This window comes from Polistes fuscatus, unplaced genomic scaffold (assembly GCF_010416935.1).
Source record: "Polistes fuscatus isolate 324 unplaced genomic scaffold, CU_Pfus_HIC Scaffold3, whole genome shotgun sequence".
Taxonomy (NCBI): Eukaryota; Metazoa; Arthropoda; class Insecta; order Hymenoptera; family Vespidae; genus Polistes; species Polistes fuscatus.
In genome coordinates, this window is record NW_025113107.1 from 6,946,269 (window position 1) to 6,972,327 (window position 26,059).

Below are 26,059 nucleotides of genomic sequence, written 5' to 3' on the forward strand. Positions count from 1 at the left end.
AAAAATATTTGATAATTCTCAGTTAAACAACAAAATGACCTAAAAATATTCAAAAAGAAATGGATTTAGAAATTTCAACAAAAAATCAGGAATATATATATGTAATATATGTATCGTACATATTTTACTACCAAATTTTGTACAAAAAAAAATAATATTAATACTCTTCTAATCTAATCTCGACAACTATTACGATGATTGCCCCTATTAGTTCGATACACTGCCTTTATATTATCATTATAAAAATAACAAATAATAATGTTTATGAAAAATAAATTCGTACACTTTTAAGTAAAACAATAATAACAACAATGATCATATAATTATTAGCAATTTCTAAAAAAACTGAATGATATACTGACATATTAAACTATACGAACTTAATAAATCTTGAATAACTTCTTAAAACTTTTCATCTTTATCTTAGCCTGCACAACACAATTTTCCTATTTTCACCGGTTTTCTTGTCTATTATTTTAACGTTCACGTTTATCTTATCACGTTGAATCCCACACTAATTTCACACGACTTTACTGTAGCACCAATACGAATTTGTTATTATATGTTACATATTATATTGAAATATTATTTAGAACAGATAAATTAAAATGTATTATCATGTGCAACAAATTTATGTTATTCGGGAGTCACTGGTAACTCCCGTAGCTCTACGAACAAATTTAGTACAGATCACTAGTGACCTCCCATAGCATTAACCTACACAACACTTCTCATTTTCTCCTGTTCCCTTATTATCTATTATTATCTTTAAACGTTCAACCGTTGTCTATTATTCCGATAAATTTCAAACTTCTTCTACATTATTATATTCGTCTATAAAAGGATAATGAAGTTTCTACCTGAAATGATAAGCTTTCGTAATGAATCTTCAAAGGAGAATTGAGAATTTGGTTTTTATTGACATGGTTGTAACTTCGCTCCGATAGCGAAAATCGATTTATCGATTGTGTAGTAAATTATCATTTAAATTGGATAGTGCAATTGCTTTTCGAACTTACGGACAAATAACATTTTCCTGCTCGGAACTATCCTATCGCAATAACCTTCTATTGTTTTTATAAAATATTTATCGACAAAATCAGAAAAAGCTCATCGTAGGTCGCTTGAAATATTTAACAAATTATTTTATTATTAAATAGAAACATAATGTTCACGACAATAAATAAATAATATCACGTCTTTTTACTCTCTCTTTTTACGGGTTCGAATCATTCCTCTATGAACACCTTCTCTCACTTATTCAATACTACTAAAAAAGTTACATCTTTTTACCGCCTCTCTGTAATCAACAACACATGATTTTTTTTCCGAGAACGGGTCACCTATTCATTTTTTTAACAGAATAATTAAACAATTTCAATTTCGTCGATACACATTTATAAGTTTTCTTTTTAGTGAAATGAACGTAGCGATTTCAAAATTAATATTTTGTTGTTTAAAAATATATAACTTTAAAGCTTATCTTATTATTTATTATATCTATTGAGTGTAATTTTTATGTGTTATTTTCAAATAATAAATTCCACCGTTTTTAATAAATAATCATTATTCAAAAATAACGTTTATTCATTATTTAATTTGGTGTCAAAAAATTACTGTAATAACTAACAATAAGTATTAGTTGCGTTTGGTATATTCAATCAACAGAGTTCACACTTAACGAAAAATATTCCGCCCGCAACGATCGCAATCAACCAGTCCAAATGAAAAGTTTCGGCAGAAAGTATTTCAAGCTCAGAATATTCAAAAAGAAAAAATATCTTGTTCGAAAAATCATTGGCAGTTATAAAGAGAAAATGTGCTATCAATCGTATCCGTCTAAAATGCTATGGGATAATATTCTGGAAGGAAAAACAGGATAATTAGACTACCCAGAAAGTAAAACACGATGAAGAAAGTATCTTGAAATAATTACTAGGAAAAATAATCAAAGAAATGAAAACGATGATACAAGAAAAAAAGAAAAAAAAAGAAAAAGAAAGAAAGAGAGAGAGAAAAAAAATACTATTTAGAAACTGTCACTAACAGGCTCATCTGTTCGAGATCAACAAGATTAACATAGTTTTCAAGTTAATCCCAAATGAGTTTTTATTTCTTGATAACCAATAATACTTACGTAAAAAGAGATAATTCAAAGTTTTCCTGAGATAAAAGGATATGACTATTATTCACTGGAGGGCGAATATTTAAGTAGCTGTAGTTGAAAAAGCTCGAAAGACTCGAGATCTCTCGTGATCGAGTGACGTAGGCCTAGCAACAGGTGGGCCGCGTTACTTCAGAACTCTGTGGTGCAGCTTTAGGCCGTGCAGCTTTAGGCCATGTAAAAACGACCTTTCCTTTCCTATCCGATCTATTTTTTTTCTTTTCGTATAATACTTTCGTGAAACGCGTTACATACGCTTGGGAAAAAAATAAGAAAAGAAAAAAAAAGTAAATGAAAATAAAAATAGGAACGAATTATTGTACATCGAATGATAACACTCTTGCGGAGCTTATTTATGATCTGACTAGACTTTGTGTGTGTGTGTGTGTTATGGGTTGTTATATTTCACTAGTTAAATTTATTGTTTAATACAATACGATACGAGCTTTAAAACGAGAAGAAATAAAAAGCTAGAAGGTTACGAAAGAAAATTTGTATTTAAATCCTCGTCCTCTCTCCTATCTCACGATTTTTCAAACCGTCACGGAAATTCTTTGTGATGGTAAGAAGTGGAATAAGAAAAATAAGAAGAAAAAGAAGAAACGGTGCTTGGGTAGGAAAAACTTCGCGAGAGAATCATCGCCGTTGTAGAATACGAGGTATATGAATAATTCATCGAACTTCAACTGGAATATATATATGAAAGGACAGGATTATTTGCCGCTAAGGCGTGATGTATAGGCTTGCGATAGGAAAGACTTCAACGTGGTCTAATAAAGCGTCGCTTTTAAAAATATCCATAACCACTTGCACACCAATGTCCTAGAAATTCATTCGCTGACGACTTTTAACGGAAAACTCTACAAGCAGTTGCCACGAGGACAAGTTAATTCTCTAATTTTCTTTCTTTCTTTCTTTCTTTTTTTCTTTCTTTCTCTTATTTTTTTTTTTTCTTGCAAAGACCAGCTCGTCGGAATCGTTTTTAACGTTCTCAACGTTTCCCTTGGCAAAGCTTTTATGCCTAAAAGCTTGGGAGGATTTAAAATACGAACTTACGTTCTCTCCTATAGCAATAAAATACTCAGGGCTCGAACATTTCTAAGGAAAAAGAAGAAAAATGTGAGAAGCTTTAGGTATTTCAACGATGAAAACTGCAATTTCAAAAATAGTCGCCTTTCCTGTCTTCTGAGAAATGCTCTCGGAAAAAGAAATACTTTTATCTACGTTAGAACTAAAATGCACTCCTTCTACGACTCTAGGTTTCTAGATTATATTTTTCAAGAACAATTTCGTGCATCTGGAGATAACAAAGAGAAAGAAAGATAGATAGATATATACAGAGAGAGAGAGAGAGAGAGAGAGAGAACATTTTAATGGAAAATATTTCATTATTTTCACCGCACTTTATTTTAACGTATCTCATATCTGCATTTACATGCATGCGCATAACGATATCACATAATCATAAGCCAAGCCACAACATTTTTTTTTCAGTAATGCAATTAATTAACACGATGGGAAAGAAGAAGGTCATTTTCCGAGAAAAGGCGAACGCTTTGCTAACGTGTCATTTCAGTTTTCCCATTCGTTTTGTTCCTCGTGAAAAACGTATAGCCACGTTCTCTTATTTTCTGCGAATAGAACTAATGATATAACATAATTATACGTATAAACAATTCTATTCTTGGATTGATTAGAATAGTGGTCTGTAATCTACGGTAAATTTTGAAATTATTGAAGATAAGTAAAATGACAATTTAAAAATAGTATTGTTTTTCCTATTTAAATCAAATTAAAATTAATATTATATAAATGCTTAAATATATTTACCTGCCAATATTATAATTTAAAAATAAAAATAATAGAAATATTTGACGATCGTTTTTAGAAATATTTCTTACGTTAAATGATATAAAAAAAAAATATTTTGAATAAAGCGGAAAAAAAGAAAAGGAAACAAAAAATAAAGAGAGAAAGTAAATGTTCGTTCTAACGAAAAATTAAGTCGATTCTGCAATTGAGAAGAATGAAGGAAATTTCATAAGCATCGCTACGGTTATCGTTTACTGCTCCATTAGCCATTAACACTGTCACAAATCGGCGTCCTTTCGGCGCCATTTTTGGCACGAGAACACGAGAAAACCCGACGATTCATCGCAACAAAGAGTACGACAACGAGGCGATTGTCGCCCCGTGAACCATCAACCGTTTAAATTGATCCAACCCACGCCAAAAAAAAAAAAGAAAAAAAAAAATACTATGTCACTTTATTAACGACAAATCAATTCATTCTTTTCACGAATAAAGAATTTGCGAGATTATTCAAAAAGTATTGCCAAGAAATTCTCGACGTTAAGATTTTTTATTGTTAATTCCTCGAGTAGGTAGATAAAAGAAAACTACAAATGCAAAAGAACACACAAATGTTTCCTTCAGAACTTCTTACAAATTGTTCGAATAAAAAAGTTTCTTTGGTCAAGGAGAAAACACACACACTCGGCTAACGAATGATTGAATTTAATCAATTTGACTTCGTCTATCTCTTTCTATCCCATAATCTTCCCACGCAATGTAATTCCCATTTAATCCACTTGAAGTATTATACGAGCGTCCGAACAGGTATCTATGTAAAACGATAAATCTAACGGAACTTGTTGCTCTTATATTAGTTTTCTTTTCTCCCCATTAAATTCTAGATACCTATACTCTGTGGGACACCTACGCACGAATCGTATATAGTACCTGCCTTTATCGAGATAACCATTACGCTTATAGATCTATCCAAGATCATTTTTTATCCTAAGAGCGACATTAAATCCTTAACGAAGGTTCCCTACTACTAGTTTTTCACTCAACCTATCGAATGCTTTCGATTCGTATTTCTCTTCTCTTTTATCTATTCGATAGATCAATGAAGAATTTTTATTTTATGTGATATTCTTGCAAGATTTTCTCTGTTTATAAGACGAAACAAACGTAGCGAAATGTTATATCTACGTTGAATGAAATTCTAGTTCCTACTCGAGTTTTATTCTATCCGAACACGAGAAGAGCTTTTTTAAGCTAGCGATAATGAAATGCAAGGATCGTGTAACTTAAGGTGCAAATTAATTACGGGTTTGCTTCTCTTCGAGAGTCCTTACCCATCTCTTATCTCTTTTTCTCTTTCTTTCTCTCTCTCTCTCTCTCTCTCGCTCTCTCTCTCTCTATCTATCTCTCTCTCTTCTTCTCATGTCAGTCTTTCTTCACTGAATTAATCATTCATGATCCACGAAATCGCATTTTCTCAACCTAGAACGACATTAATACGAGCGGACTATAATTCCACAAAGTTCGAATAATCGAACGGATTCCATGGAACAGAGGAATGCTTTTGATAACCCACAAAGCATGCTGGTTTACATCGACATAATCAAACGAGAATCGACTGAACAATTAACGAATATCGAAATTTTTCTTTGTATATTAATTTTTTTAATCCACCGAAGTAAATTCAATAAATCGATCGTAAGAACCTACAGACTGCGAAAATTCTAAAAAGGAATATTAGAAAAAAGTAAAAGAAAATATATAAAATTTGAATAATTTTACTCATCTCTCATCGTAAGCACTCTCCGTGAAATTATATTCACCTTTGTCTATCAAGATGTCGTAACGTTAATATCTTAACAACGTTCTACGAAAATTAACTTCCGGTAAATTAAACTCTTGAAGCGAGTCTGCTCTTTTCCAGTTTCCGCCTGCGATATTAAGATTCTCGATCCTGATTAAGAAGAAAAAAGAAAAAAAAATAGAACAATTCTCGATCCTGGGTTTGAAATTTTACCATAAAAAAAAAGGCAACTATCGAAAATCGATCGATCGATTCGCAAAAATAATATCAAATTCTACAAACTGTTGAAAATGATTTACGCGTTTCGTTTTACTTCGTTTTCTTAAGAATTTTTGAGAATATACACGTATCTACTATTTCTACGCTCAATTTTCGAGAGCTTTTATTTTGCTTTGATACGGAAAAAATGAAAAAAATATAAAAAAGGTATAGAAAAAATGGGATAGGAGAAGAAAGTAAACCAATCAGTTGTTCTTATTCTTGTTCTTTCTTTTCTCATTCTTTCTATCTTTTCCGTAACTTCAATTCCTTCGGACGAGTATATATATAGGAATGAGTCTTGGAGTTACGTTCGGAAAGGAATCGTTCTTTATTGCCTTCTAAAGTCGTACGTGTGAGAACAATAAAAATAAAATAATATCATGGTCGAAGCGAAAACGGATCCGTATACCAAAACTTATACAATGAAAAAGGTTATATAGTTGACTATGTTACCGTTAATGCGAGAAATTCATAAATTAATGAAATAACTAGCTAAACCATCAAATAACCATACGAAAAAAAGTAGTAAAGTATGAAACAAGACAGCATTAAATAATTTTACAAGGTATTATATGAATTCACGAAAAGCGAGCAAAAGAATTTTGAAACATTGCATTACGAGAAAATATCAATTGTTTAAAATTGATAAATGGAGTACGAATACTCCTGTGACTTATTGTACATAAATGTATATGTGTATACGTGTACGCAATATACATAAGCTTTTACGGGGTAAAATGTTTCAACGTTTCATTATTTTATAGTTAAAATTCTGGTTAGAATCGCGTTACGTTAACGTCCTAAAAGTTTTGTCTTATCGATCGACCCTAAACGAAACCCACAAGTCCCGCACGATATTTTATATTAATAATTACTATTAAACGTCGATTGACATGGAGAACGACGTCACGTCCGTACCTCACCTCTCAGCCATGCTTTTACTTCGATTTCTCCTCCTCCTCCTTCTTCTCTTCTCTTATCATGGATAAGGTTAACCGTAAATAAAATTACTCTCCCTATTGCCGCAAACAAAAAATTCATAGCGCAAGACACAGCCTGGCATCTATTCATTCAATTGAAAAAGATCTTTTCAAAAGTTGTTACTCGAAGGATTAAAAAAAAAAGGAAAAAAGAAGAAAAAAATTTGAGCGCGTTGACGTTAACTGTCTTTGTAAAAAATTGATTTTTACCTGTTCGTTCGTTCGTTCGTTCGTAAGAAAATTCAAACAAATTTTACACCGACACTTTCTATTGTCACCAAATGAAATAATTTCGCGTAATACGTAAGAATAATCGATTAAATCGGAAACGAATCTCCACAGTCGATTTCTTCATTTCGCGAACTATGAAACTCAATTCGATTAGAAGAGTCTTCGAAACGATAAGAAAGCTCGGACTCGAGTAATCGATTTGTTCATTAGACAGTTTCAAGCGATCCTACTCGTGAAAAGCAACGTGAATCATTGTTGTTCGCGAAATTGGACACTGCCATTACCGTGGTAACTCGGTCTGCGCAATGAAAGGTCATGCTGTGATTGGTGGTATACTAAATCGCGCGAGATTCGTTTATTAATATGATGTTGCCTGTTCGAATATACATGTGAACGATCACAATAATTTTACGAACGTACGTGCTAAACCCATTTTCACGTGATTGACCACATTCCATGGGCCATTACATCTATCTCATCTTCGATATAATCATTATCACCCAAATAACGTCTATAACAGTCGAATTTTTATTGATGGGATCGTAAACGACATTTATATTCTTGTTAAAAAATACAATTTGATAAATATATAATGACTATAATCATTATTATTATTATTATTTCTTATAAATACAACTTTTAACTTGTTCTACAATAACAACAAGGAAATATTTTAAAAAGTATACGTCGACGTGTTAAAAATAAATCGATCATTGCATAGAAAGAATTAAGCTTTTTTATTTCTTTTTTTTTTTTAACTTGTTTTTACTCAATTATGCATTAATTTACTACTTCTTTTTCGTTACTTTTTACAAAACCAAATTGTACAAAAAATATTTTTTATATAAAATCACAACAATACATTATATAATCATACTTAACTCTTTCTCTCTTATACAAATACGAAAAAAGAATTTTTCTAATGCAAACATTGTAAATTTCCGTAACAAGGAACACATCAGTTACTAACAAATCTTAAAATCGTATCATTAAAGATATTTTATATCATAATGCTATAGAAATCACAGTTTGATATTTAAGATTCCTAAATGTAATTACATCTTCTACCTTCTATGAAAAACGAAAACAAGATCTTTAACAAGACTCATACTATATTTTTGTTTTTTATTATATTTTATCTTCTTATACGTCTTCCTATTACTTATTTTCAAGATTACTTACAAGAAATTTTTCTTAATAACCGAGGTCAAACAAATGGTAGATATTTAAAAAGAAAAAGAAAGAAAACATCTAAGATCATAGTACTTTTTCTCGGAAAAGCAATTTCAACAAATTCTTTTTGTTTTTTCTGCTCCACCTTTTATGGTAATCTACAATCTTAGCCAATTTTCATTGCTTCTAGAATATCGTGCATGATCGAACTCAACTTTCGTACTCTTATGGTTTTCACCGACGTAATCGATATGAAGAAAATAAATCGACTTTTTCGTAAAACTTATCGAAAGATCCGAAATCATGTTACGATACTTTCTCTCTCTTTTTCTTTCTAGTTCTAGTGAAAATCCTAGGGAGTTACTCAGTAAATTTGCACAACTTATGCAAATAATAAAGACTGGATATTAAGAAAGATTTAAAAGTCCCCGTCGGCTACTAAACTTAAAAAATATTAAACTAGTACCGTTGAAATATCGAAAATTATTCTCAGAAGCAAAAAAAGGTTGCTTTTACATGGATATTATTATCCTATCAACTATCAAAAACTTCGGAAAAGATGGGCAAACTTTTTGTCAATAACAGCTGCGAAGTTTAGTTTAACAGTTTCGATTTGTAGTCAATGTTAATGTACCAAATGTTACCATCGAATTTACTTAGATTACATAGTAACCGTCTGTGCTGATCGAATCGAATACTACCTACATATACTCGGAGAAACTTAACTTCTATTTTTCTTTTTCTTCTTCTTCTTCTTCTTTTTCTTATTCAAACAATACTGATATCCGAAGATCGAACTAAAACTTATATGTACTGACAGATATTGCATGAAAGATGAAAAAGAAATAAAAAAAAAAAAAAAAAGAAACAATAAATTACGATTTCATTAATAAAAGAAAATCTTTCTTGAGACAGAATCGTTCAGAGAATCGAGCCAAAATTCTCTCAATGTTAATCCTACAATTTTCATTTGCGTTTTACGGAAGGATAACGCAGGTGCTTATTTTGATTATTTCGTGGTCGTTTCGCGGCAAGACCAAGGACTTGTTAATCGCGCATGTTTGACAATTAATTCGTAGTATATCCCATTGGACATTTCATGTAATCATAGGAAATTGCATTAAAAAAAGGCTATACGATGAGTCAGTTGATAATCTCCTAAATTAAATTAACTCGAAATACATTGTTCATTCCTTTATTTCACTCTGTTTGTTTTATTGTTCTTTTTTAAAGATTTCACAATAAACTTTTTTCACTGTATCATTAAAATCTTCTACCATGCTATTCCTTAACAATACGAATTTTTCCAATCGAACGTGTTTTCCTTGAATTCAATTTCATTGTTGGAAAGAAAGAAAGAAAGAAAATAGGAAAATGGTGAAAGCGTCTCTCTGTGCTGCTTGTAAAAACTGTTATTCTTTATCGATACGCAGAAAATTATAGCGAACCACACATGTTTGTCCTCGCAATTTCTACTATTTTATAGAAGCACCAATTTTTCAGTTCCCTCTTTTATTCCCTTTCTGGTGGCGTTTCTGCAGATCCGAATATTTTTGAAATACTTTTATGCACATATATGTAGGATATGGTTACTCAAATTGTATCACTGTCTAAATTGCACATTTGAAATTTTATTAAGATCAATGAAATCAATGTTAAAAAAAGTTATGAAAAAAAAATATGTTTTTTGTTTATATATAATATCACATATTTTATATGCTTATTTTCTTATGTGGTACGACTCGAGCAATTTTACATAGGTCACGATTATTATCTCGTTCTTCTAGTACATCATTTTGTTCCTCTCGTAAAATGTCAAGTTTTATTCTAAATTTTGACCTCTTTCTACATAAATATAACATATTCTTTCTCTTTTTCTCTTTCTATCTATCTATTTCTTACGTTAGAAAAACAAACAGCACATATATCATAGTAAATTCTTGTACTTGTAAAAATACATAAACCAGAAAGAAGTAAGTATCCTTTCTTCCTAGATCGTTTAAAAGAACCATCTTAAGAAACAAATAATTCACATGCGTAAATAAGAAACAAGACTAGGCTCAAAGTAGTGTTTCTTTCATAGAGATGTTTTTTTATAGAGATATATCATGCGAGAAAAAGATAAAAGAAAAATAAAGAAAAGAGAGAAAACGGATGAGAAGAGAAAATGCAAGCTTCGAAAAGTTGATCTCGAGACGAGAATGCATGGCTTTCTAAGCTTTACGTGTACTGTAGCGAATAAGCTTCAAGTATTGCCATAGGCAAGGAAAATATTGCGTGTGGGTGTATGCTTGTATGTATTTATGTGAACAAGAAGTGGAAAAGGACAAAGCAACAACCACGGATGGCTGGCTGCCTTGCAACCCTTACTAGAAACTAGAAACTAGGAAATGGAAGCTCTAGTCAGAGATGGGAGTGGCGCAACAACAGACCTTGTCAGCCAGGGCTATTGCGATAGAACAGGCGAACCACCTTACTGCAATACTACTGCTATTGGTGTTTCAACCTCGAACGGAACATGCAAATTTCTTTCCTGTTAAAAAGGAAAAAAGAAAAAAATACTCAGGATCAATATCGATTTTCATGAGTATTTTAAATATATTTAACGACAAAACGTTCACGCTATCAAAGACTACAAATATTTTCTTTCAAAATATTCAATAAGATTTTTTGATTGGAGAATATTAAATTTAATAGAAATGGATGGTAAACAATATGAACGTAATAATGAATAAACATTTCACGGAAATAACTAAAGAATATATTAATTGATGCTATCACTTTTTATAGTATTAAAGATGTTGCGAATACTGTTTCCTTATAACGTGAGTATGTGTAGAACACGTTATATAGTCAAATGCAGGAATTCGTTGCATTTGGCAATTACATTTGCATTAATTGAACATTACATTATATTGTCTTCATCGCCACCATTTGCTTCTATTTCTTAATTGCTTTTTTTATTTTTTATTTTTTATTTTCGACCAGTAGGTATATTGTCAGGAATAGTTTGCAGAAAAGAAAAATCTTATTAACATTTATATCTAATACATATATTTTCATGAATTAACTGAAAATTATTTTATAAAAAAATAAACAATAAAAATAATCCTGTTTTATGAAAAACATTTTTGTACAATGCTATTTCCTATAACGCGAATTTATACACCGAGCAATATGAAAATCCACTGTATTTTCTTTCAACTTATTACTATTTATGATCGTTCTTTTATTAAATCTTTTCATATACTGTCTTTTTGTTTTCGATCCAACACTTATGTCTTCCCTCTCTTCATACTGTCATTCTATATCACTCTTACGCACTTTAACAATAAATGTAAGTTCAATCTCTATGCCGTACTGGCCTAAAATAATCTGATAAAGAAAGCTTACTCAAAACCGTTTATTTGTTTTTTACGTTTAAACGATAATTTGCATTCAAAAATGTCCAAATTGACATATTCTCTTATTCCAATCACCCACACACATATAATAAATGCATACTATGCGTTAAAACGAAATTGGAAAACAGATTAACGCGGAACGTATTGAATTAGTTTGTATCTTTATCTTCTATAAATGAGAATAAAATAAGGAAGAGAGAGAGATAAAAAATATATCAAGATATGGAAGTTCAATTGAGAGTAAAACTATCATAAATTTCTCTGGAAAGTATTTTCTGTGTTACTGTATAATATGTTTAAAAAAGAAATGATTGAAAAACACGGCACCCTTATTTGCGAGTAATTATAAAATAATAGCAAGAGAAATATGATGGAAAGAGAAGACATTTAAATTAATAGCAACATATGAACGTAAATAATATCTGAAGTTTAATTTAAAAACAACAAAAAAATAACAAAAGTTTTATTTGATAATAAGGTATTTGAGAGTAAAAATTCTAAAAGTTGCTATCAAATGGACGTCAAATTTGAAAGTATTTCGAAAAGCATGTAATACAAGAAATGTTCATAACTAGCACGTCTTTAGATTTTTGCCATCGTTGTTAACTTTGTCGCAAAATCGATTCATATAATTGCACTGACATGATAAAGCGAACTCCGTAAACTTTCGATATGCAATTTCCTCGTAAAGAAAAAGAAAAAGAGAAAAAAAGGGAAAGTAAATAGGTAAATAAATATATATATATATTAAGATTTTGATGCGCACACGTCTTTGACGTTACATCTCGAAGGAACAAAAATTTGCAAAGAAAGACGCCTTCGATTGAAGAATATCAAAGAACTTCACGATAAACTCAATTTCGTGCGCGTATCGTTTCTTATTTCGACGAAGGAAAAAGGAGAAATAGAAATAGAGCGAAATACAGATAGATATAAAAGTAGAGAAGTTGAAAATCAAATAATACCGTGAGGAAATATAAAACGTTAAACCTTTGAGAAATATTTCAAATTCAATACCTTTCGAATAAAATAATAATGATAATAATAATAATAATAATAATAATAATAATAATAATAATAATAATAATAATAATAATAATAATAACGAAAACAAAAATTATTATAATTAATCATATTAATAATATAAGAATTTAAATATTAATATGAATAATTTAATTGCAATATATGATTTCATTATTAATAATATATTTATAATAATCTAAAATAATTATGAATAATAATAAATGATAATTATTATTACAGTCATACTAATTGTCAATTTTGTCAATTAACAAGAAATAATTACTCGTTAAATTTGAAACCAATGACGTCAAATCGGAATAGACGTAATCACGTCAACCATAATGAAATTATGCGCGAACTTGTATTTAATAATGGCTAAGCCAGTAATTACATCGAACCTTGGTATAAGCCTCAAAACAGAGTAAAGTCACGTATGCGGATCCTCGAATATTATTATTCAAGAGCAAGTCACCTTGCTCATCTCGATTACAATCTCGAACGACTAGTAGCTCGAAACGAAATAGAACGATTTAATTCTATTTATTATAAGACTTTTAATCCGCTGGGACTCTCTTCAACTATTGATTATATACATCGCTTCTCGTGCTTGATTTTCAACATACAACGTTGACTAATTAGCGTGAAGGAGCTTCTACGATTCTAACATAAGGTATAGCGAACTAAAAGAACGTATTTTAAATCGAGCTTGTTCCAAATTCGATATACAGGGTGTCCCGAGAAAAGGTAAACAAAAAATAAAATCAATACTGTTTTATAAATGAAATGACAATATTTTGTTTTTCATTTCTTGATATGAACCTTTAGTTACAGTGTTGTTTAAAAAGTATAAGCCTACAATACCATCACTCCAAATATCTGCCTAAAAAAAATGTCTACTTTCTCAGTTCATTAACAAGACTTTTCGATCAACCTGTATGAACTCATATATGTATACTCATATACACAATTTTACAGCATACTAATTTTTCAAATTTAAAAATGTAGGAAATGTGAACGAGTTTGTATTTTTCCTTTTACATATGTTCCAAGAAAATACAATTTCCCGATCAAGATAATATAATTCGATACTCGTATTAATTTCGTTCGTTCTGACAACATAAATCGAATTTGAGTTTGACGAATCGATTTTATAAGACCAATCTAAAATCAATCCTCAATATCAAGTCCGATAAAACGTATGAACTAACTATATATATTTATATATTTAACTAGACGAATGCATTACTTCGACAAATTTACTTTTTATGTGTTTAATTTTATTTATCTTTTTAACAGAAGTAATACAAAAAGTTAAACAAAAAGTTTAATCGTATATCTTCTTTTTTCTTTTATACTTGTTCTTATTTCTCACTGTCAATATTAAATATCACATGTTAAAATTTCTTTATTAAAGTTAGATCGGTTTAATTAAACTACGAAAAAGTTATCAAAATCGAAATTACTCTTTCAGTTTCTTGAATGTTTTCTCATAAAATTAACTTGGACTTATATGTAAGGTGACGAACAAACTTCCCAAAGAAAGTATTTTATTTATTTTATTATTAAAGTTATAATACGTTTAATAAAATCGCATCATGTACTTTTGTAATATTTCAAAAATTCTTTCCAATACAACATCGGTATGAGATATCATATAGTATATTACGAATACAACCGTTCGTACGGAAAAGAGGTTTGAGTTGCATGTTGCCAGGTTAACCGAATTCATATATTCCGGCTAACAATAAGTAAAATTTTATTTGCGTTTACATGAAAACGTTAGAACTGTAACTGATCGATATTAAAAAATAGTTTCATCTAACTCTAGTTTTCATTTCAGAAATATTATTCGATAATGATAAAAAATTGTTCTCACACTCTGGAAATCTTCTCGACTTTCAACGAACGTTTTTCTCTATGCTAGAAAACAAAGAAAAAAAAAAAATAAAATATATGCTTTAAACGAGTACGAATGAAAGTAAATGCTAGGTTGTATTGGGTTTCAACTATCACTTGCTCGATCAATTAATATTCGACACTTAATTGCAATCCTGTTGCTAGCTAGACGTTCAATATTATTCGTCCACACAGAAACTAGATCCAACACAACGAAAGTACAGAACATTGAACGTGAGGTAGAATAGCTTTGTTGCATACGCGAAAGAGAAACTTTATTAGTTTCATGTATAAAGGAAACGCGACACAGTAAAGGTGGCAAATTATCATACTTGATAGAATCCTTTTGAATATGCATATTAAGCAAATAACCTTCGTCATTTTTGTTAAGAATTAACTCATCTTTCCTACCTACCTTTTCCCCACTTCGCTTTAATTTGTCCATTCGCACAAAAAGAAAATAAATATCTTGACCTTTTAGCTATTGAATAATAAACAAAACATCATATCCTACGAAATGATACTATTCTGAATCGAGTAACTATGCAATACAAATTTACATATTCGCGTCGTAAGTTTCATACAGAAAATGCGCTCTGCTTGTCTCACGAAGAATAAAAGACATCTAATGGCGTATGCTTCAAAGCTTACGAAAATACAAGATGAAAGATTTCTCGAGAATAACGACGATACTTATTTATGCAATGAACAAGTACGCATTTGCATTGTGGATACAATGATGAACGGTACTGAAAAAAGAACGATATCAAATATATAAAGAACGACCTTCGAAAGTTTCGAATATTTTCAACTTTAATCTTGGAATAATCCTTAGGCATTTATCTTGTAAATTAATTACTCTGTATTATCTATGAAAGTAACCTTCTCTCTCTCTCTCTACATATGTATATCTATCTTTTTATCTATCTATCTATCTATCTATCTATCTATCTATCTGTCTATCTCTCTCTCCCCTCTATTATAATAATGTATAGAAAATAATTATTAAATAAATGTGATTCAAATATAAATTAAAAGTTAAAATGAATCTCACGGTTGATAACAACCAGATTAGCCAAGTTTCATTACATTTTTTAAACTTTTTCCATTTTCCAACTTAATCCCAATACTCTCTTTCGAAAAAAAGAGAAAGAGAAGCAAAGAGAAAGAAGGGAAAAAGCAGAACACTCGATTTACAAGAACCCGTTCGGATTACCGTCTGCGACACCTTTATAAACTTATTCCGTCATCTTCCAGAACGTAATCGAGGGAAGTTAATGGCGGCCAAGCTGTGACCTCAGTATAGTAGGTACTGCTTGCTACCGTGTCGACTTTGAAATATATGACATCCTTGAGAAAGCTTAAAGTAGCAAAAGAGAGCAGCGGCTTTTAATAGGAACTTGTTTCAAATTAAAAGTTTTCACCTTTCTAATTAAATCTTTTTTCAAAGAATTTCTACTATTTTCCGATGAATCTATACGCGATGAATCTGTAATCGGAAATCCGTATTACGTGTCCAATCTTGAATATTTCCAAACGAGTGTAATTCGAAATGAAATTAATCGAATTTATGATCATATGAACATAAGTGCATTTAACGACATTTTCGATGTAATTAATAATTTCTATTATCGAAGAAGGAAATAATTGCTCGTTAAATCACTTTTTTCTCTTTTTGATAATATACAATATTAATTGAATATATATTTGAGAAAAAATTTGGCGGGAAGAAGACTGTACTTACGCAATAAGATGTAACACAACTTAATATATTCGCGTACAAAAACTGATACTTCTAAAGATAAAACATGTAGCAAGTTTCAAAGAAAGGTCATTCGAAGTATCAAACGATTTTTTGATGACATAAATTCGACCTAATTAACGAGATCATGCGTTGACCTATGCAGAAAAATATTAAATTTGATATAAAAAAAAAAATAACTTACGTTTAAAAGTTATTATTGTTATATCATTAATTACCATTTTGAATGATACAAATTAGAACCGACTATAGAATAATTTAACGTAAAACGAGTCACATAAGAGTAGGATTTGATGCATGCTTATGATTATCTCTCTCCCTCTATCTCTTTCTGATTCTTTCTACAAAAATTCTACTTCATTACCACCCTTAATTGCATCACGAATTGTGATAGAGAATAAAATACGCTATACGTCAAGGCTTGTGCGAAGTTAATTCTCGCACGATAAACTTTTAGTTTAAATCTACTCAAAATGTAAAAATGAATGTTATTTTTAAATACTTCGTTGAAATGTATAACTAAAAATCAAGATGGAAATCAACTGTAGTGAAAAATAGAACATTATCACCTATACGATCAAACTAGACAAATAAAGAGTATTCAAACTCGAAACGTAATTCAAAATGATTTACGTCTTACATAATTTTCAGACAATGTTTCTTTTTTGTTTTTTGGTTTTTCGTTTTTGGTAAAGATTTACTTTTAACTCGATCTTGAACAGACCCTCTTTACTCCCTACGCTATTTCCAAATTTCACTCCCACGAGACGCTTCTCCTTAACATAATTGATGAAAACTTTCCCTCTCTTTTTTTTTTCCTCGCAATCTTCTTTGTCCATCAAGCATAAAGAAATCCTTAGTTATCGGAAGGTTTAATAGAGCGAAAAAAAATTGGCTTATTTTTTTTTTAATATTCTATTAAATCAATTACAATTTTAACAATATTTTTTACAAAGAAACGGTATCAGATTTATAATGTAAAAACTAATCAAAACAACATGGCTTATCTAAATTGAATCGTCGTAATCATATTGGAACATTCAAATATGTTTCATTGTTGTATACTATAGGAAACGAACGCAACAATCGTATACTTTATATTCCAAGCCAGAAATAGAAAAAGGTCGAACGTATAAAGAAAATAGAGTCGATAATAGAATCTCTATATTCTCTATCCTTCTCTCTTTCTCTCTTCTTGTCTTTTTCTCTCTTTAGCAGTTTATCCTACAATCTAATCGAACCTTTTCAAAGTAGGTGCAAGAATATTCTCCTAATAGGGATAAACAAAATTCATAATGATCGAATACGTACGCTAGGCACAAATAAATGTACGTATTTAATAACGATTTAAAACGATATATATTTGTACGCGTTAATCGTTTTTATAAAAAGTAAATCGAGTTTGATGAGGAATCTTGATCGCGCGTAGACTCACAGTCAAATATTTACGGAACATTATCGGCGTGCTAGAAGCTGTCCGTCGTTTCCCCTGAAAATATATAGATACCTTTTGGATCGGATGCCTTCTATTATACGTGAACGAGGGTAGTCCATAAATGTAATCACGATTCGATCGTAAATCTTACGAGCGCAAGGGTAAATTACGTGTATGTATCTAGAGTACCTATTAATCCTGATAAATTCAAAATTACGAGCTGCGCTGACATTCGATTCGTGTTGGAACTATGAAATTTTGAATATTCTGAAGAAAAGAACGTTGATCAAAATTCGAGAACACTCGAGAACCTTTTTTCTCATTGGAGAATCATCACAGATAACCGTTAAGATTGTCATCGTCATTTGAGAGAGAAAGATCGAATCAGAACTAACAAATAAAATGAAAGAAAAATATAGGAAAACAAACAGAGATGGATACAACGATAATAACAAAATTAACGATAACGTAGAAGAGAAAAAGAAAAGAGGAGAGACAAAAATTCACTCACCCTGCGCATAACACGAAGAGAGAACGATGAGGTCTTCATTTTGGTGGTAATCCTGGAAAGGCTCTAACGGTAGCTGGACAAAACGTCGTTCGCTTCTAACTCCCACGACAAAGATTTCCAAGATGATGTCCGTCAATCCCTGTATGAGAAAAATTTCTCCGGAAAAGGACGGATTCGAAGGAATATAATATCAAAGACAGTTGGCTCGTGAGCAGAAAGGACTACTACAGGTGGTCGTTGCGTCCTCTTCTGTTATCCTCTGTCCTCCTTCTCCACTTCGTCTAATTCTTCTTCTTCCTCACGATTTTGATCTCTTTTCTTTATAATACGCGAATCGCGACTGGACAACAACTCCCCTATCTTTCTTTCTATCTTTTATCTCTACTTTTTTTGAAAAATGTTATTTTCGAAAAGGAGAAGAAGGTTTCGCGTTAACGATTGGAATGATTGACGTACTAAACTTAATATTCGAGACGATACTCGAGTTTACTCGATGAGTAGGATAACGTAAAGGGAAACAGAAAAAGATAAGGAGAGGGGGAGAGGGTGTGTGAGAGAGAGAGAGAAGAAGAGAACAAATCTAAATGTTCTCGTTTAATCGTGAAAGTGAAAGACAGAAACACAGAGATAGAGATAGAGACAGAGAGAGAGAGAGAGAGAGAAAGTTAGAGAGGAAAAAAATAACTTGTTATTTTTTAACACGCTTAACGTGAAAAATATGTAGGATGGTTCGTAGGAAGGATGTATCTAGACGCGGCTGACGAGCGTCTGACCGGTTCTTCGTTCTGCGGCCTGGCCGTACATGCGTCGAGGTGGTGGCGCGCCGGACCACTTTGTCGAACCCACCCCCGAGCGAGGTGCGCGCGCGCACGACCCTTCTCAACCTCTATCTCTATCTCTATTCCTACCTTCCTCGTTCTTTGTTTCTTCTTCTATTCTAGCCAGGGCCGCGCCTACTTTCGGGACGATCGAGGGAGCCAAGGTCGACCGTACCAGGCTAAGAAATACACTTAAATTCCAAAGGAAGCTCGCGCATTTTCTTTTCTTTTATAGGTTTTCTTTCTTCTTTTTCATTTTTCTTTCCCTTAACAACGTTCAATTTTTATTTATTCTTTGTAAAAGAAATAGTAAAGATAAAAAGAAAATATATTAAAAGATTCTTTATCATAAAGAATCAATGTTAAATATAAAAAGAAAATGTAATTATATCTATGAGAATTGACTTAATTAAAAGTACAAGTTAACAAATATTTGGGAAATATATCAAAGTATGCAACAATTTTTTGATAGTGCTTGCTTTGTATTTTAATATATAAATTCAAGCAATATCGATTGCCCTAATGTCACTACTTGTATAAAATTACATACTAAGTATGTAATGTTAGTAAAAATATTAATTAAAAATCTTTTTCTATATATAAAAGTATATATAGAAATATTCTATATATATATATATTTATATATATAAAAATTCTTTCTATATATATAAATAAAACAAAATTTGTATCAACAAACTCAATAAAGAATAACCTAAAAAATAAACCGTCTGATCGACCGTTCTATGTAATGAAAAACTCTTGAAAGTATTTAAATTAATACAAGAACGTTATAAATAAAATTATTCAATAGTTTAATGCGTCGTCACTTTTACCGATCTTAACTTGTCGAAGGACGGAAGAGGAATGAACATCTCACTCTCTGTTTACCCTTGAGAGTAACGAATTTTGACTATTTTTGTTTTTATATCATTGTAGCTCGAGCATTGCTGAAAAACACAGAGACATGTTAATATGTGTTTATATGCCGAATGTTTAGTATTTTTATTCTCTCTCTCTCTTTCTTTCTTTCTTTTTTTCCTTATTCTCCTTTTTCCACATTCTTGCTTTTTTCTCACACTCTTTCTATTACACTTTTCTACGTCATAAAAAAAAGAGATAGACTTACCTCGACAAATATGAAGATAAAAAAGTGAACACAACAATAAGGTTAGGTATGCATATTCGTGCTGGACTCTCCTAATGCTCGGAAGCCTAAAAAAAGTAACAAATAAGAATACATTACTACAATATAAAGAAAATCAAATATATGAGTGTATGTGTACAAGTTACTCATACTTATATATATATATATGCTTGTATGTGTGTGTAAGTGATAAAAATTGAATTTAATTCAAAAGACGATCTTTGAAGACATAATTATGAAAAATAATTAATTAGAGCATCATTAGAGATGGTAGTAAGTATCGATACCGTGAAAATAAGCTTGAAATTAGAAAAAAATATTGTTAAGTAAAATTGGTTAGATTTGGCGGATAGCCGAAAAACATCAATAATTACATTTTTACGGATATCTTTCGAACTTTTCAATATTTCTTTTTGAAAACAATCACGTAGAAAAATCTTCTAGCTATCGTTTGATATATAATAGAAAGGTGTAAGTTAGAAAATATCTTTTAATTACCTGAGACTAACAAGAGGACGAAACGTTCGTGCGATCTCCAGCACCGACGCCGTGAAAAGAAAGAAGGAAAATAAGCTAAAAGCGCTGATTGGCTAATAATTATTTCGGACGTCATGTGACCAATTAGAAGTTCATGTAAACTTGTAAATTCAAATTGTTACTAACGTTTTATACACACACACAAGCTTGTTATCACACGTAAATAACTCAGTTTTCTTCATAACCACGTTAGTCAAGCTTGATATGATGATTTATACTTTAAATATATTAAAAAAATTAATTTCGTTTTTCTATTTAATATTAAGTTACACGTGTTAATATTTAAAAAATAACAAAGAGAATAAAGACAATATAAACTAAAAACTTTATCACTTCACACAAAAAAACACAATCGTATAGAAAAAAATCGTCGTTGTAGATAAACTTAAAACAATTGACATCGTGTGTGACATCGCATGCCATCTATAACGGAATAAATTTGCCTTATCTGTATTGATAATGAAAAATCACGCATAAATGGATCTGCATTATCGATTAGGTACCAAATTACTATTTCAATTTCACTATTCTCAAAGAAATGATCATCGTAGCTTTCTTCTCCGTACAGGTAAGCTTTAATATAATTATTTTCAATTGCTTAAACAAAATGTAATGTACGTAGAATAAGCTTAACTTATGTTTAAACAATATTACATTTTTTAAACACTGCACATTTATTAAAATACTTGGAATATGAAATAATTTCGAATTCGAAGTAATAACTAGGTTAAAATGTTTCAAAAAACGTACATTTGTTTAAACAATTGCTTAAAGATTAAAAAAATGCAAAAATAAGAGCGTTTCAATCTTAAATATTTTTTATTAGATGCATTATTCACTTTATACACATGCGTAACGTTAGGAAAGCCATATAAACAATATTTAATAAAAGAAATTTTATAGAGGTCAATGACTCACTTCAACGATGGATTTCGAACGGGACGGTACATAGATCATATTTTCCTAACTTTTAGACAACAATAAAAACTCGATTAATTAACAATTATTTTAATGCACTAATGCACTTTACTTATATTACAGGAAAATTTTACCCTTGAAGTCATCACTGCGCAGGAGTGGTTAAATAATTATATAAAACTGATAAAAATGCAAAAATGAGAACGTTGTAATCTTAAATTTTATTGATTAGATGAATTATTTCTTTTATACACATGCGCAACGTTCGGAAAGTCATATAAACAATATTTAATAAAAGTATTTACATAGAAGACAAAGGCCCATTTCAATGGTAGATTTCGAAGAGGACAGTGCATAGATCATATATTCCGAGCTTTTTAACAACAATAGACATTTTTATCGATTAATTAACAATTATTTTATTATTTTAATTACATATTCTACGTAAAAAACTCAGAATAATATGTCTACTAATGAAACTTTTCTTTTCAGGATTGTTAGAATTCTGTTAAGAGAGGTATGTGTGTGTGCGTGTTGTGTTAGGTTTTATTTATTTTTATATTGTAAAATCAGGAACGATTCTAATTTTGTATCATTTGTAATTTTATTTCGCTTGTTTTTATGATATGAGAAAAAATTTAGGACATTCAAATATAAAGTACTTTGAAAAATAATCTTTTTAAAACACAATTAGAAATCCGTTAAATGGAAAAAATTAAGCTACGAACAAATTACATCAATCAAACAGTAATCCGGATATTATAACTTTATAAAATCAATTAAAGGTGAACCGATATAGTGGTGTGTATGAATAGGATCGAACCGCGTATAAAATATTAATTGTAAATGTTAGACCCAATGGAAAAAGATCTTAAATAGATTAAAATGGAAGTTGAAAGATAATATTAAAATGGATCTGAACGAAATAGAGTATAAAGATCTCGAATGTAGGAATATTGCACAGAGACAGAAACATAGGTAGGATTTTGTATTTGCAGCAATAAACCTTTTAGAGCTCCTAAAGCCAACTAATAATAATAATAATAATGTCACCTCTTAACCGCACAATAGTATGACATAAAAAATCGAATTAGTATTACAAGAATTATGCGACTTTAATATCTTCTAATGGAAAAATCGGTGGAAACTTTTTCGACTACATAATGTTGTACATAAACTGTGCCACGATCGTGTAATTATTATCCTTTGTAGATACTAAAATATTTAAATAAAATTCTTCAACGTCGAATAAATCCTTCTAGGTTAATATAAATTTTTATCAATTTACATGGTCTTATATTGTCTTGTTTTTCCTGTGAAAAGATAAAAAAAAAGAAAATTTAATAGATTCGTCCTTCGTTAATTTTGCTCGCTAACTCGAGCTTGATTCGAGAGAAAGGGTCGGGGTCACGTGTCAAGCAACACGTGTACTTCAATTTTAGAATGACGGAACAACGTGACATGATTGAATCCAACGTCTTTTGCAAGAACGGCATTGAATCAAATTATACGAGTTTATATCTAATTTATATCTTGTTTATATCAAAAAGCCCCATTCACCACCATAATAAACTTTGTTATTACCATAGCACGTGATAGAATATGAAAAATTGAATGCGTTAAACTCAGGGAATTTTTTTTACAATATAGAGAACATATTAACGAGGTTTGAAAAAAAATCAGCAGTGGTCGCCTCGTAAAAATGATTTTATTTGGTGGAATGACTCATATACGAATGTAAACAACCAAGGACACAGACTGATACCTTAAATAACCTTATAAATATTATGTATATTTTATCATCGATGTTTAGTTTGTGTGAAAAGATTTTATCTCCGAGCTTGGTCTAACAAATTTTGTATACATAATTTATGAAGCGTAATTAAAACGCATCTACAAAATTGAAATTTTATATTGATCATTAGAATATATGTTTCAAATGGATTTTCATATCTATTGTACAGAAAATATTAGAAAAAAATATGCACTTACCAAAAAATCCAGAGAATTTATGAGTCTTTCTCCTCCGTCGATGATTCTTCTTATTTTAAATATGGCCGAAATAAAATATTATTACGACGACAAAAGGAAATAGAATACTTCATTTCGTGTTCCGTAATTTTCGTCATTTTAAAATTAATCTCTTCTCGGATTGATTCTATGTTTCTCGTTCTCGGACAAATCAATTTTTCTTGAATGATCTCGGTAATTTTTCATAGTTTCATTAACGCATGCGTAATTTTATTTCCGTGATAATACGAAATTAGTATTAAAATTAAAAACGTTTTTTATATAAAATTTAATAAGTATAATAAACTTAATAGGAAAACTCAATGAGTTCGAATCTCATTGAATATCTTTCGATTGAATCTAAATGGAACGCTTAATAATTTCTTTAATAAAAAAGCACAAACTAAATTGCAATAATTTTATTACCATTATAAAGAAGAAAAAGAATAAATCCCGCACTTCTCTTGATTTAACTCTGACGTTTGGATAAATTGAAATAAATGTTTCTTCTTCGAAGACGTTACACGTTTCTTTGATTTCTCGTAAACTCGACTTCGAAGAATGCGTACCATGTAGGTAATAAATTTCTCGTGGAACGTAACTTTCCGAAATTGAAAGAATTTGTGAAAAAAGAATTTTTATATAACTAACAGAAGACGATAGTTCTCTTCTAACGTAAAAAAGAATACTTGCTGATTCTTTGCTGTAGGAGGATATCATTTTTGTAACATAAAAGCTTAGAAAAAAAAAATAAATAAATTTTCAAATGGTTGAATTTTTCCCTTAAGAAACGTAAAGAATTTATAGATGAAACGTTTCCTTTCTCATCTTGGTATTTGCTCGGAAAAAAAGTATAGCAAACTCCTTTCTCTACTATATCTCTTACGTAAATGTGTATGTATATTCTTTTTATTTACCTCCTGCATAGAAAAATAAATCTCGCTTTTATCGGTATTCAACTAAACTCGTGAGAAATCCTTAGAATTCGTAAGAGATTATTTCCTCCAAATAGATCGAACTACGACGAAGATTCATTTTATTCTTTGGAAAGAAAATATTCATTCATCCAAAAAAAAAAAAATAAAAACATAAATATAGATATATTATATATAAGAGATACGTTTTTCATTGAATTTGGCAACCTGCCAGTTCTTAGTTCTTTTCCTTCCTTTCTCAAAAACGATAGCAACAAGCGATTTAATGCTGGAATCGAAGTGCAATAAATAATCCGGGATTAAATAGGGTAGTGAAAAATTAGGAAAAAACATGGTCACCCACCGAACGATCAATTGAAAAACATTCAATCAACATTTCAATCATAAATAAGAGAATTATCGTAGAAGCATATAATTAAAATTTCATTTCATTTTCATTTTTAAGGTTTAGATTGGATTTATGATACCGCTTGCTATCGTTAAAGATTTATTTCATAATATTACACCAACAACTATTATTGAATTTTTATATAATAATAATAATAATAATAATAATAATAATAATAATAATATAATTAATAATAATACTACTAATAATAATAATTAATAATAATAATAATAATAATAATAATAATAATAATAATAATAATAATAATATAATAATAATAATAATAATAATAATAATAATAATATAATAATAATAATAATAATAATAATAATAATAATAATAATTAATAATAATAATAATAATAATAATAATAATAATAATAATAATAATAATAATAATAATAATAATTTCTTATCCTGTTAAAAATGCGAATAAACACTTAATTCATAATATTTAGTTATACATATACATACATATATATATATACATTTATATATATATATATACATATTTATGTTGTTATATGTATATAAATATATATATATATGTATATATATATATTTATTCATTCATTTATTTCTTTATCGTAATATCATATAATTAGTACAGTAATAACCTAAAAATGTGATTTGCGTTAGAAAATATGTCGACCTTGTTCATATTACACACGCGCACTCACATTCACGCGAATCACACTCTTTACATCCACACGAACACTCGTACATGCGTACATCATACACGTATACACGCATATGTATTCATATTCACTGAAATATATCATCTTTTCAAGTCTCTCTTATATTTCTATGTATTTTTTATATATAATATATGTACTTGCGTGTTTTGCTCTTTAACG

At 29.9% G+C, this 26,059-nt stretch overlaps 1 protein-coding gene across 4 annotated transcripts in view; it reads right to left on the reverse strand.

The window, feature by feature from the left end:
* The window catches only part of LOC122520275 (neo-calmodulin-like), a 91,819-nt gene extending 72,588 nt beyond the window's left edge, over positions 1-19,231 (reverse strand). For 2 of the 4 annotated variants that reach the window (XM_043640361.1, XM_043640362.1), the window contains exon 1: positions 18,454-19,230. In XM_043640361.1, coding sequence (XP_043496296.1) covers positions 18,454-18,492 — 39 coding nt within the window. In that variant the 5' untranslated portion in view covers positions 18,493-19,230. Of the gene's footprint in view, positions 1-18,453 lie in introns of all 4 variants that reach the window. The other 2 variants (XM_043640359.1, XM_043640363.1) reach the window with 2 other exon arrangements.
* Between the last annotated feature and the right edge of the window lie 6,828 nt (positions 19,232-26,059).